General features: G+C 38.8%; 1 protein-coding gene across 1 annotated transcript in view; it reads left to right on the top strand.

The window, feature by feature from the left end:
• kalrna (kalirin RhoGEF kinase a) overlaps positions 1-14,166 on the top strand; it is a 138,260-nt gene that overhangs the window by 28,161 nt on the left and 95,933 nt on the right. The window contains exons 2-4 of the mRNA XM_054615852.1: positions 7,098-7,172; positions 11,330-11,444; positions 13,289-13,481. Coding sequence (XP_054471827.1) covers positions 7,098-7,172; positions 11,330-11,444; positions 13,289-13,481 — 383 coding nt within the window. The remainder of the gene's footprint in view (positions 1-7,097; positions 7,173-11,329; positions 11,445-13,288; positions 13,482-14,166) is intronic.

Here is a 14,166-nt window from a genome sequence, read left to right as displayed (position 1 = left end):
GGAGGCTTTTGTAGTATTTTTCAGAGAGTGAAGCGTTTTCCTCGCTGCTTTTGCAATGCTGAGTGGCGTTTTTTTCTGAATGCCTCAATTTGAGTTTAACTCAACTCAGAGCGGAAAAGCGGCGGACGTCATTAGCAATTTTTCTCAATTATGGATACCTGGAGCTAAATGACTTCACCAACCGTAGTTACTAAGCTGTTAGGGAGCCTACAGTTAAAAGTTTGTGTTAAGCTACCAATGAAGTTCATTGGTGAACCGATGGCTTGCAGATGATGTCATCTTAGTGTAAGGGCACACACACACACACACACACACACACACACACACACACACACACACACACACACACACACACACACACACACACACAGAAGGTGGAAGACTGCCTTGTTCCAGGGCAGCATGGAATCAAGTTTTCCTCTGTCTGATGATTTGACTTTATTTATTTTTTCGGGGCTATAAACTCAGTCTCCCCGCTCTGTGTATGTGTGTCGAGTCAATTCAATGGCCCCGAGTTATTCAGTCCTGTGTGTTTAACCGCCATATGCTGCTGTAATCACCGCTGTGTTGCTACTGTACAAACATACGCTGGATGTGTGTGTGTGTATATGCGGTGAACATCGCTGATGGAGAAAACACATGGTGCATGGATCAAAGGTGTGTGTGTGTGTGTGTGTGTATGAGGGAGACGGAAAAAAAGAGCCAAGATGGGATCAAAAACATGCATGACAGTTATTAAATATCTGAGACCAAAAGTGGATTGAATGTTTGACCACAATGTTCTTTGACGTGATCGAATGATCAAATGTGTTCTGTGTGGTGAGAGAGAGCGAGAGGGGAAAGTATAGTTCTTACACTTTGTCCTTTCTTGATTTTACGACCTCTTCTATCTTACAATCACGAAATCAGGAAATTAAACAAATCATGTCACGCCCATCAGGAGGCTGATTATATTTTTTCTCTGTGGAGCAGACGTTGGCATCCCAAGGATTAGTAATGGGATTGTCATCGTTATGTGCGAAAGAAAGAAAAATAGAACAGAAAAAATAGCAAAAAGCAATGATGTAGGTTACCAAAGTATGATTATCAGTAAAGTTATGAATAATGTGAACCATAGCAATAACTGAGTGTACGTTTGGAAATATGTGGAAGGGTTCGTTTGGATTTTTTGGAGTACCGTGTTTTTCGAGGAACCAGAGTTTGGCGAGGAAATATTGCTGTTTTTATCAGTGGATTCTTGTGGCTGTCTGACCGCAGGATGAAGAAGCTGTGGATGGGAGCAGCAACTAAATGTATTCTAGCCACCTAAGAAAATCTATTGCAGTTAAAGTATGTGCTATATTTTTAATATCTTGCTATCTGACGTACCTTTTCGAACAGGAAATTGAATCTGTTATCCATGCACTCTTCAGAGCCACCAAACTGAGAGTAAAGAGTAAACTAGGAGCATGCCGACCTCAATCTTAGCTTTTGCAGTCAATACACTGACTATAAAGATGTATATATATTGTATATGTAACAGCCTTATCATGTAGAGAACTACATCAGGTCATGTGAGAACAAATGTTCAGAAGGGCAATTGCATTTTGACTCCAAAACAATTTTCAGATTTGAACGCATAAGGAACTGAATTGGGAAGCTACAGAATGATATTAAAACCTCATAAAACAATGGACCCGCCCTTTTAAATACTCATATCTCTTTGATCAACAGGAAAAACCTCAAATAAACAGCTACCGAAGCATCTGTGTTGACTGAAAGTGTAGTTAACGGGACAGATTTGTCACTCGCTACTGGTCCATCATCGGGCTATTTAACGCTGTGAACAGATGCAGACCATTACAGCAGCAGCTGTGATCAGAGCCGGCATGCTGCCAACTGTGTGTCCACAGTTCTTACTCTTCTTTATTACGTATTCAAAGTTTGAGTTTTGCCCTTACTAAGTCTTCTGAACTACCCGATCGGACCACATTTTTCATCTCCAAAAACAAAAACGCTAAACTACTGACCTCCTGTGACGTGATTTTGTTTACTCCAGGTGCTTTAAAGTCACTGTTGTTCATAAAATGAAAAATCAGTCCTTGTTGTTTTTTATTCTTTCCTTTTATAGTGCTTTTTACAATGATAAACAAAATTTTAGTCCAAAAAATCCATAATAATGTCTAGATTCACTTTCGAATTAGCATTAATAAACCTGGCTCGTATTGAAAACACTTCTTTAGGTGGTTTCACAACAAAAGGCCCCTGTATTCTTCACCCATGTATTATAAAGTATATTTAGGAAGTCATGAGTTAATATCAACAGCAGCTGTGTGCATCAACATTATTTTATAGCGTCTAATGAACAAACCAGAATAAGATTAAGCTCCCGCTGTTACAATGCGTCCATAAGTAACTGACTGCTGTGTGAGGGTGATAAGAAAGACAATATTGTGCACAGCTGGTGTGGAAAGTTCAGTCTGAAAAAAGTAGTTCTGTTATTACTTTTATTGTACAATTTACAAGACACAAATAATCAAAACTTTCTTTGTAGAATGGTCCTCAAGTCAAAAGCACATATAACTGTATTTTCACATTGTGGAGACTCAGCACTGCTCTGTTAGAGACAGTTTAGGTGTCCATGGACGGTTAGACGGCATACGCTTGTAGTTAGCAGGAAATGAGGACTCAAATTGTCCAACTTCTGTCTGAGCCTCAGAGCCGTCTGAGCCTTCAGGATTCAGTTTGTTTTTCTGAAGGTGGAGCTGGAATACGACTGTGAAAGTCATTAAATTAACTGAGTTAGGAGTCTTTCCACATTTGGTTAGAATTCTAATTGACCCTTTGCTAAGCCACGCCCCCTGCTGCTACTATGGAGCCCACACTGTCACTAACTATACTCGATGACTAAATATTGTCCAAATTTTAAGTGATTTCAGAGAAAAGCAGACAGAAGTGGCTACAATATGTATTTGAAGGATAAATCCATGATGTCAAACTAGTTTATCTGTGAAAATGAGTAAAAAGATAAAGATTGAATCTTAAGAATCGTAACGTTCTAGAAACGTATATCTCCTTCCAACCTCTCCGGATGATGAGTATCACTATAACAAAATGTTTAACCATGACTAGCTCTCGATAGTTTTGGGACCCTGGTCGGAGCTGGCCGATGGTACGCTATGATTGGACAGTCTGCATTTGAGGGGCGGGACTTAGCGAAGGTTCATTTATAATATATTCAGATGTTTTCTGAATTGCTTTCTCTCTGCAAGGCCATTGAGGAGAGGGAGTGTGTGTTTGTGAGTGTGTTTATGTGTGTGATGGGGACAAAAGTCTCATCGCACAGTCACATTGTGGGGACTATCCTCCTTCAAAGCTGGTCCCCACAATGTAAACCACTACATTTTATTGGATAAGTCTTAGAATCAGTTTTTGGTTTTGTGTAAGAGTTGGGTTTATATTGTGGTAATGGTTAAGGTTAGGATAAAAATTGTTAAGGGGGTGTGCAATGTCCTTCTGAGCGGCAAAAATAACTGTGTGTGTGTTTGTGTGCATTTTCTGCTGGTGTGTCCGCAGTTATCGACAATAACTATTTGCATAATCCTCTTTATCTCCTTCTTCCTGGTTAGCAACAACAGTTACATGGAAATGAATCCATAAATAATCATACATTTACATTTTTAGATGTATGATTAATCTGAAAAAGTACAATACATTTTAAAAACTAAAGTACTTTTTATTTAAACAAAACTATATATTTTTATTTTGTAAATATATGATTAATTGATGTTCAGTCTGCCTTTATTGATATAAAAATATGGACACAATATATCTTACATCTCTCACTTCACACAATCTTATATACAGCTTTCAAAATGCCCATTAAAGTGGACGCTTTTGGTTTGTTTTTAAACAAAAACTGAACCTTATCTGCTTCATGATAATATCATGATAACATCAGAGGAGCTCTGTGAGTCTTCATGGTTGCATACCGAAAAAGAACATCTATGGTTTATTGGAGAACACCGTAGAACCACGGCCAAACCCAACTCCGACACACCATCACTGTCCTCTCAAACACAAGATGAAAATCACTGCTCATAAGAAAGCTGAAAGGGTTGTGCGTTTGTCCAGAGACAAGACTGACAGTTTCCTGTGTGTGTTGAAAAGACAAAAGGCGGTTTCCTCTCAACATTAATGGACAGATGAGTCTCACTCACTCACCGGCTCATCCACATTCTCACTGACGTCCTCTGCTGTTGGAGAAGAAGCTGCTGATGTTGGCAGCACTCTCTCTCTCTGTTCTTTCTTTAATTTCCTGGAACTTATTGTTATTCTATGTAAATCATTTAGATTCCAATACAAAGGCACATGTTCTTCTAGCTGCAACAAGCGAGCAGAAACAACTCTCTCTGTTTTTTTAATTAGCATTTTCAGTCAAAGTGAGCAGTCAGACGGTATTGATTCGTTGCTAAATAGAGCTGACTGTGTGGCTGTGGTCATCCTGACTCTGCGCTGAAAGTGGTGCATGTGTGTGCAGGTTTAAGATATATGTGAAGCTAGAATCCATCCAGATTGTGTGTGTAGGACCAGTTGGGTCCATTCCAGTTCAATTACCAGTTCAGCCAAGAATGCTAATTAGCTGCAGAACATTAAACAGCATGTGAACATACCTGCACAGGTCACATGGGTGTAACTGCTGCGTCGTCACAGCCTGTCAGCTGTTTTCAATAAAACATAAAAAAAAAACCACATTGATGTCATTTTTGACTACAGAATACAACCTAAACTAATAGTAATTGATAAAAGTATCATTAAAAAAATACAAAAAAAGTATGCATTTTTCATCAAATTTGACTAAATAATCATACAAAGATATCTATACATAGAAACATAAACACAATATTACTTTAAACTGCACAAGTTATTTGAATTATGTACATTTATTTTATGAGATATGCTCATTCATCTGCAATAGAAAAATTTCCCAAGTGCCAACATTGGTAATTAATCATTGTGACGCTTAAATCTGTACTATTCTAATTATGTAAGTAAATAAACCATGATAAATGATAAAAGTATTGAAATTGCGTCATAAATAAAGAAAATAAAACTTGGAAATGTTTTTTTATGAAGTTCCAAACTTATTTTTCCTAAACAATTTTGCACATAAAAAACATTAAACATATAAATATTTCTCTGCAGAACTAAAATTATTTGAACAATGTTCAGTTCTTAGTTTTCGACATATGTTAATTTTTATGAGCAGAGTGCAAAGGTGTGAATGGACTGTTCCGTAACGTTCCTTAGTGATGTAAAGCAATGACGTCCTCAAAAGCGTACAGCATGAAAGACCAATCTATTATCTATTATATTTTTTATTTTACATTTACTAAAATGGTATCATGCAAACAACGGTCTGTTTCTTAAAGGGTTAAAACAACACAGCATGCATTTTGAAATGGGAAGCGTACATCTACGGATTATTTGTGATTAAGAAGCTAAACTTGTCAAAGACATTTGGATAATCCTTTAAATACAGCAGGCCCACCTCCACCTGAATACAATCCATCTCTACTGCAGGTTAAACTGCTCCATCAGGTTTAAATCTATATTTCTATAAGGCACATGAGCCAACATAAAACTGATCAATTAGATCGTTGACCTTGCATGACATTAATGATTGTGACTAAGCGCCCAGTCGCTGAACTGTGGACAGCTCTGATTGGTCACGTGTGTTGAGAACGACCTCTGAGTTTGTTCTCGACTTGGGATCAAATCACTCAGGATGTATTTGGAATTTGTAAATAAAAATATGTGTATATCAACAATTCTGTTTCGAAACTTTACCAGACTGAAAATGGGAGATTTGAATATTAATATTGGTCCTGCAGCCTCAGTTTTTTTGGTCTTTTTTTAATATGTCATGAATATTAATCAGGTTTGTGTTGATGTTAGCGCTTTAAAACATGAAATTGACTTTTCTCTCACATTCGGTGTCCTGAGATGGATTCTGCTGACTAAGCGTTCTTACTGTGGAATTTTCTTGCAATGTGTGTGTTTGTGTGTGAGTGTGTTTTGCAGCCAGGAAAGTGTATCACATGCACATACACACAGAATGACAGGGACATTTGGGCTATTTTTTTCTACAGAGAGAGAGAGAGGTGAGGGGGTAGAGAGAGCACTGATAAGAATGAGGAAGAGAGAGAGATATTTCATAACATGACAGACGGCTGACCAGATGAACTGAGAGAGAGAGAAAGAGAACAAGACCAGGGGAAGGGAATCATAAAGATATGAAGAGAATAAAAATGGTGGAAGAATGGAAATTAACTCTTATTTCACTAGATACCGGATGCTTTTACTGTTAAAACTTCCACTATACCGTCATTTAACAGTTAACAAAGATGTTAAATTCTTAGTTCTTTGAGGCCATATTGTGTCTGTGTAGTTTTTTTTTGTCAATTTGTTATTCTTTAAAGCCTCTTTGTAGTCATTTTGAGTGTCTTTGTAGTTGTTTTGTTTCTCTTTGTAGTCATTTTTAGTTTCTTTGTAGTTGTTTTGTTTCTCTTTGTAGTCATTTTTAGTGTCTTTGTAGTTGTTTTGTTTCTCTTTGTAGTCATTTTGAGTCTCTTTGTGGTTGTTTCACCCCTTTTACTAGTTGTTTTGAGTCTCTTTGTAGTTGTTTTGTGTCACTTAATAGTCATTTAGAATTTTAATCTTTGTTGTTATGTCTCTTTGTGTTATTATGCCCCTTTTCATAGTTGTTTTCAATCTCTTTGTAGTTGCGTTGTTTCCGTCTGTAGTCATTTTGAGTTTCTTTGTAGTTGCTTTGCGTCTCAAGTAGTCATTTTGACAAGGGGTCAAGAGGAGGTCATACTTTTGACAAGGGGGTCACCTGACACTGTGGGCCCCTGTGTCTGTGCCTGGCAGGCCCTTTCAGTCCACCATCCATGCTTACAGTTACAGTATGTTAAAGCAAAGAACACACACACACAAAAAACTAAGTAAAAGCTGGACGAGTGTGGGTGTGTTCTCTCTCACAGGAATGTTGATCTGATAATGGGATTAATACTAAAAGCTCCACTGTTTCTCTCCCTCCCTCCGTCTCTATCCAGGGTCATTGAGGACTGAAGGCATCAAGGCGTCTGATGTTCTTCCTGTGTTGAAGGAGAAAGTAGCCTTCGTGTCAGGTGAGTGTCAGAGTCCGTGGTCACACACTGTATGCCAGAGCTATTTGAGATCACATCCAAGTCACTGACGTCATAGAAACCTTTATCAAGACACAGCAGACACTGGGGCAGAACCCTAGGGGCTGCTTTCACAAAGGATCTTATCTGACCAGAAGGTGTCCCAGCTTTACATTTTCTAAAAGGGAAAACTTGCCACCTTTTATATGGATGTCCAATAAGTGTTTATGAAAAATGTTGTTGGTTGAAGCAATAAACTCCTCGGTTTGTGCTTTATTGACCGAGAAAGCCGAGTTCTCCTGACAGACAGACGGGATGAAGTGAAAGGTAAAGGAAAAAGGTTTTATTTCTCTTTAGGGTCCTTTCAATAATGTTGTAAAAATATATACTATGAGCCTGTCAGTGGCAAAAACAAGCACTTTTAGTGAAAATACATTGACAGTGTTGAGTTGCCCAAAGCAATTACATCAAAGCCCATTTAGCATCTGCTGTCTGCTGCGTTCTCCCTTGAAACTGGACCAATTTAAAAAAGATTTCACTCTGTTTGTCACTTAAACATGAAGACATCGAGGGAAAAAAAGGCCCAGGATGAAAAATACCAAAGTCACCCTTTAATGCTATTTTCAAGAGTTTCTCTTAACTCAGCCAGCTGGAGCTACATTTAGCCTCTGGATGTTTATTAGGTGTCCATACCTGTCATTATCAACATCCTAACTGGTCCAGGAAGAGCCCCAGATATTCTCAAACTTCACCACAAGCTGACTCTATTAGGACAGTTTTCCAAATATTCTTCCAAGTCAAGTCTACATACAGACTTTTAGCCTCTGGATGTTTATAATCACATAAACGTAACTGGTCCAGCTTTGACCACACTCAGAGTCTACATACAGACTGGTCGCATAATCACATTATACTCACACTCAGAGCGCCGTGTCAGCCTTTAAACCGTCAGGGCTGCAGAAGAGATCACTGGTGTCTGGACCGAGACCTAGACCCTGCACACCTCCTGAGAGACAGGAAACGGGCAGGGAAAATCATCACAGGCCCTTCACACCCTGAACATGACTTATGTGAACTTCTCCCCTCCGGCCGGCGCTGCAGATCACCGCCTGCCAAAACAAGCAGAGACAGCAGACACACGACCGGTTTAGCTCCACGGGCCATCGCGCTCACAAACACTCAGCCGTATGATGTGTTCTGATTCTGAACAAACACGATGTAGCATCACATGAGCCTAGAAAACTGACAAACCGAAATATGGTACCCCCTGAAATATTAAAGATGTTCTAAAACAGCAGCCGTGAATTGAGGAGAACCCAGACAGTTTGATAAAGAAACGTACAAAAGAACATATGGTTAAGTGTTTATATGCTTTTATTTTGAAACTTGCATCACTCTACTTGTATACTCAGTTCTGTGGTCGAAGCCTTTATGAGTCCAACGTTTTGGATTAGATCTGAAACAGACTCACTAAAAACCTACTGAACCAATTTTCCATTTTCGAAATGGAGCCCCGATCAGAACGGTCCAAAATAAACAACAACACTTTTATTATTGTAATTACACACGCATGTTTTTTTCAATGCAACTTTCTTCAATCAATGCGTGCATTATGTAACAAAAAAACAAAATTAAAGTCTTCATCTTGATATAGTTCCGGCCAATTAAAGATAATCTACTAATCTACATACAAAACTAATTTAAAAAATGTAAAAAAAAATATTTGAGTCAGTATATGTCATGCTTCAATGAATAAAGTAACAATTGTAATCTGTCATAGCAATTTGTTTGTCAATGAAGTCATCCATTTAGTTTGATAATGCACGTAAAGAGCAACTCCTGCTATTTGAAATAAGCACTGCAACATGTATTACTTTATTTAAAATTGATGGGGGATTTATTACATGTTGCATTCAAGCTGCAAAATGCGGTTGTTTTTACATAATGGAGTGAAAATGTATTACATTTTCTGTAGTTATTACAAAATGCAGTCTTTTTACACAGCAAGGTTTTAAAAGTATCGCTAAATATATATACTTGCAGGCTCATATCACAGTATTGGAAAGCAATATTGTTTCTTACATATACAAAGTGCTGGCACTATACTGCAAGATTTAAGAACTGTTTCAACATTTCAACAGTTGTAGTACTGGTTCTTTCCAACATTTTAGTGGTTATGTGTACAAGTGAAAAAGAAACATTGAATCAGACGGAGAGAATGGGAGAGAGACCTTGAGAGAGAAAGTGAGACACAGAGAGAGAGAGAGAGAGAGCGAGCATGTAGAAGACAGAGTGCCAACAACGATCTGTCATCAAGATTCCTCCCCAGATTACTGCAGCGTGCTCCCTCCCAAATCACACGGACACACTCAAACACACAAACCCATTTTCTACGACTGAGTAGCAGTTTCATAAACAGTGCGGTTTGTGTTTCTTACATTAATCTAACCAAAACATCTCTACTCACATAATTTATCACAGACAGGGCGAGTGAGAGTTTGTATTCTCGGACGGCTTTCTGGGATTTTTGGAAAGTGTGTTTCCTGGCTGATATAGCTGTGATGGGAGTTATGTTACAGACACAGAGATATTAAAGCTATTAAAGTAAAATAAGAGCAGATTAGAGCTGATACGGTGATACTCCTCTGTGATAATGGAGTGACGGTGTAGTGTAGAGTAGTCTGCTCTGGAATGAATCTTAACTGGGTACTTCATTTTTCACTCTAATGTACATAAAAGTGAAGACAGAGTACATTTTTTGTTGAGGCTAACACTTGAACTGTATCATTAACAATCAAAAATATATAATTTGACAATGCTGTACCAGTAGTACAACTAAAAACTACTGCTACTAACAATACTGCCATAATACAATACTGCTACTACTTCTGCTAAAGCTACATCACTCTCAGTACTACTACTACTTCAATCACTACTACTGTTTACTACTACGACTGCTTTTACTTCTAATAATGATAATATTACTACTACTTTTACTACTACCATCACTCTTTCCTGTTTACGACTACTGCTACCAGTACCACAACTTCTGTAACTTCTTGCTACTTCTCCATCTACTGCTACTACTTCTACTAATACTACCACTGCTACGACTATGTTTTCTGCTTTAACTACTACAGATATTAGATATTAGATATTACAGATAGCTTCTTTCAGTATATTAAAACTACTACTTCTACTACCTATGCCACTATAAGTACTTCTACTGGTACTATGGCTGCTACTGCTACTGGTGCTTGCATTGCTGGTACTACCACTGACAAAACTGTTAATATAGTGCGGTTCTTGCTGCTACTACTGCAACTATTACTACTAATACTGTCACTACTGCTATTGCCACTACTACTATAACTGCTTCAACCAGGATTAATGCCATTAATTATGAGACAATGAGCCCCTGGGCACAGACATGCAAAATGTAGTTTGTTTTGTGTCTTTTTGTAGTTGTTCTGTGTCTCAATGTAGTGATTTTAAGTCTCTTTGTAGTTGTCTTGTGTCTCTTTGTAGTCATTTTATGTATCTTTGTGGTCATATTGTGGCCCTTCCAGGTTCTCCCATAGGTTTCTTCCTTTTTTCTCCCTGTTAAAGGGGTTTTTAGGGGAGTTTTTCCTGTGCCGATGTGAGGGAAGGACAGAGGATGTCGCATGTGCACAGATTGTAAAGCCCTCTGAGGCAAATTTGTAATTTGTGATTCTGGGCTATACAAAATAAACTGAATTGAATTGAATTGGTATTTGTCTTTTGGAGGGACATTTAGGTCAAAACCAGGGGGGGGGGCTGACGCTTTGGGGCACTGAGCCTGTGTCTGGTAGGCCTGTTCAGTAATCCATCAATGACTACTACTGCTACTACAACAATTATTCTGCAGCTTCTGCTAATACTACAGATACTACTACTACAACAGCTGCTTCTAGGCTTACTACAGCTATAGCTGTCAAACCACTACTGGCCCAACTGGTACTAATGCAGCTACACTCAGTGCAATAAAAGAAGATGTCACCCAATGTTTGGTGAAACAATTCTTGACAGCAGGATGAATTCATTGATACTTTATATGAAATGAAAATAGGAATGCCTTTCAAACACTACATACAAACATTAAACATCAAGCTTATCGTTTGATTGTGTGATTTTCTCAGGAGGGCGAGATAAAAGAGGCGGACCGATCCTGACGTTTCCTGCTCGGAGTAACCACGACCGAATAAAACAGGAGGACCTGAGGAGGCTGGTGACCTACCTTTCTACTGTCCCCAGGTAACACACATTCCCATCACACACACACACACACACACACACACACACACACACACACACACACACACACACACACACACACACACACACACACACACACACACACACATACAAGTAGAATATGCTTTCTTTATTTTAGATTGTACCATATTTGCAGTTATCTATTAGTTTTGTAGATCTTTTATCAGCCTCGTTATTCAGGACGACATCTTGTAGTGAGCTAGACTCTTCAGAGTGAAGAGGTGCAGGGTGGAGTGCGTGTGAAGTGCCTCAGTGCTGTCCACACTGTGGAAATCAAACGCTCCTTTCTTCGACATCACAGCAGCAGAACGAGAGCGGCGTTTGATTTGCATCAGCATGAAAGCTGCAGTGTTTGCAGCGGACGGCAGAGAGTCGGTCACACTTCACTTCCAGTCCATTTAATCCTGCCGCCCCTCATCACAGTCTGAGGATGTTACAAGGAACGAGCTGGTCCTGAGAAAACTGATCAGTCACAGACCAGTTCCTGGCACTCTCCAAATTCTGTTCTTTTTTCGTTAACTGACTAAATGATCAGATATCAGAGTGTCCTTGAAGGCAGCAACACGGAGAGTTTTCATGCAAACAAAGCCTGATGTGAATTTTAAAAACATTCACCTGGATGACTTTACCACAGTATGATTGAACAAAACCGAAACCGAAAAGATCTGTATTATCATTTGAGTCCCATCAGCCCCGCTCTGATTACTCCTGCTAATCGAGCTGCTGTTTCCATGGTGACGAGTGGAGTTTGTTCCTCCCCGAGGCGGACTATAATGGATGTGCTTTTGTTGAATTTGTATTAATAGAGGTTGTGTGTGGAGCTTAGGTCATTCCAGTATATTTTTACCCTCCAATCAGCTGCAGATGGATTGTAGGCCCATTAGACTCCAGTATACACATCTGGCTCTCTGTACTGGTTTCAGAGCAGCTTCTGGTCACCAGTTTACAAGTGTTGTCCTATGAAATGTCGTATAACGTATTTTTTATTAAACTTCCTTTACACCAATTCACTTCCATTTCTAAAATGTCCCCTTAATCTAATTTGTTTACATATTTACAGAGACTAATATATGTTGCATACACTTTATACAGCCCACATGAATTCATAAATTAACATGCAACAAGCACGGCCAAATCGCCATCTGGAAAGCATTCTGTTATCTTCATACCACATTTATTTACATAGCCTATGTGAATGTCGTTCCCAAAACAGAACTGGAAATATGTATTTCAATGCTTTTTCTTGCTTTCACAAGACTGATCTGTACCACATGTGAACAAAACTATGATTTAAATAATGTGATGAGGTGATGTGCATAGTGTGAAGCCTTGCTTTTGGTTGGAAAATCACACGTTTTTCACGAAGAGATGAAAATATTGATGCCACTCTCATAACTGTCCTGTTAATATAAGACCATACAGCAGGTATGCAGTCAGTTTAGTATTACATTAAGACTGGAATTACAGTAGAGACTTCAGGAAGTCAGTGTTCCCAGTCAAGAAATAGTTTATAATTTGCTTAAAGAAAGGCATACTCTGAGAAATACATAATGGTATTTCAGTAAGTACATATCAGTGACTGATGCAAGCTCATGGCCTCTACTAAATCCGTGTAGATCGGTGCTGACTACAGCTAAGACTGATTCCCTGAAGGGTTCTTTAAGTAATTAGTCTGGTGTAACAGTCTGACAACTGACAAGGATTAAGCAAGAAACATGGATTGATTTATCTGTTTAGGAGCTTTTCCCGCATTTCTTATGCAACTCTCCATTGTCTTTCGCCTCCTCTCATCTTCCATCTGTCCATTCTGCCTCTCTTATCAGTGAGGATGTGTGTAAACGTGGTTTCACCGTCATCATCGACATGCGTGGTTCCAAGTGGGAGCTGATCAAGCCTCTGCTGAAGACACTGCAGGAGTTTTTCCCGGCCGAGATCTGCGTGGCGCTCATCATCAAACCGGACAACTTCTGGCAGAAACAGAAGACGAACTTCGGCAGTGCCAAGTTCTCCTTCGAGGTCAGCGGGCTTCTTTGATTTCTTTGAGTGTTTCATCCAAAATAGTCTCACTTCAGATTCCACTTTTTTTTGGAAGGCAATAATGTTCACCTTTAAAGTTCTTCGCTGTGAAAGGACCGTGTGCTGAAGCAGGAAGTGAACATAAAATAAATCTGTAACGTTTAACGTTAACTGCTATATGTTCGGTTCACGTTTGCACCAGTTCCCACCTCATGCATTGTATCATTACATTTTTTTAAACAATATTTTCTGATTTCGTAAATTTTTTGTGTTGTAGAAAATTAGCAAAAATACTACACAAAAAACTACTTCTGCCTACCTTGATTAACTATAGGTTCCACTAACTGAAGCAGCTTACGCTAGCTAAACAATTCACTTTACATGTGAAACATTTTGGCTTATATTAGCTCACTGTTAATTCTACAGGTGAAAACGTTTGGCTTATGTTATCTAACAGTTTGCTTTACAGGTGAAACTGTATGGCTTATTTTAGCTAACTGTTACTACAGGTGAAATTGTTTGGCGTATGTTGGCTAACAATTCACTCTACTGGTTAAACTGGCTTTTGTAAGCTAAGTTTAATCAGCTACAACTGTCTGGTTTGGTTTAGCCAACAGTTGCTGGTTTAGTTATTAAAACATTACAGAGTCCCCAGCCTTTCCATTTTCTAGATTTACCATGTACA

The sequence above is a fragment of the Anoplopoma fimbria genome, chromosome 16 (assembly GCF_027596085.1).
Source record: "Anoplopoma fimbria isolate UVic2021 breed Golden Eagle Sablefish chromosome 16, Afim_UVic_2022, whole genome shotgun sequence".
NCBI lineage: Eukaryota > Metazoa > Chordata > Actinopteri > Perciformes > Anoplopomatidae > Anoplopoma > Anoplopoma fimbria.
Note: the sequence above shows the minus strand (reverse complement) of the source record. Positions and strands in the feature narration are given on the sequence as shown.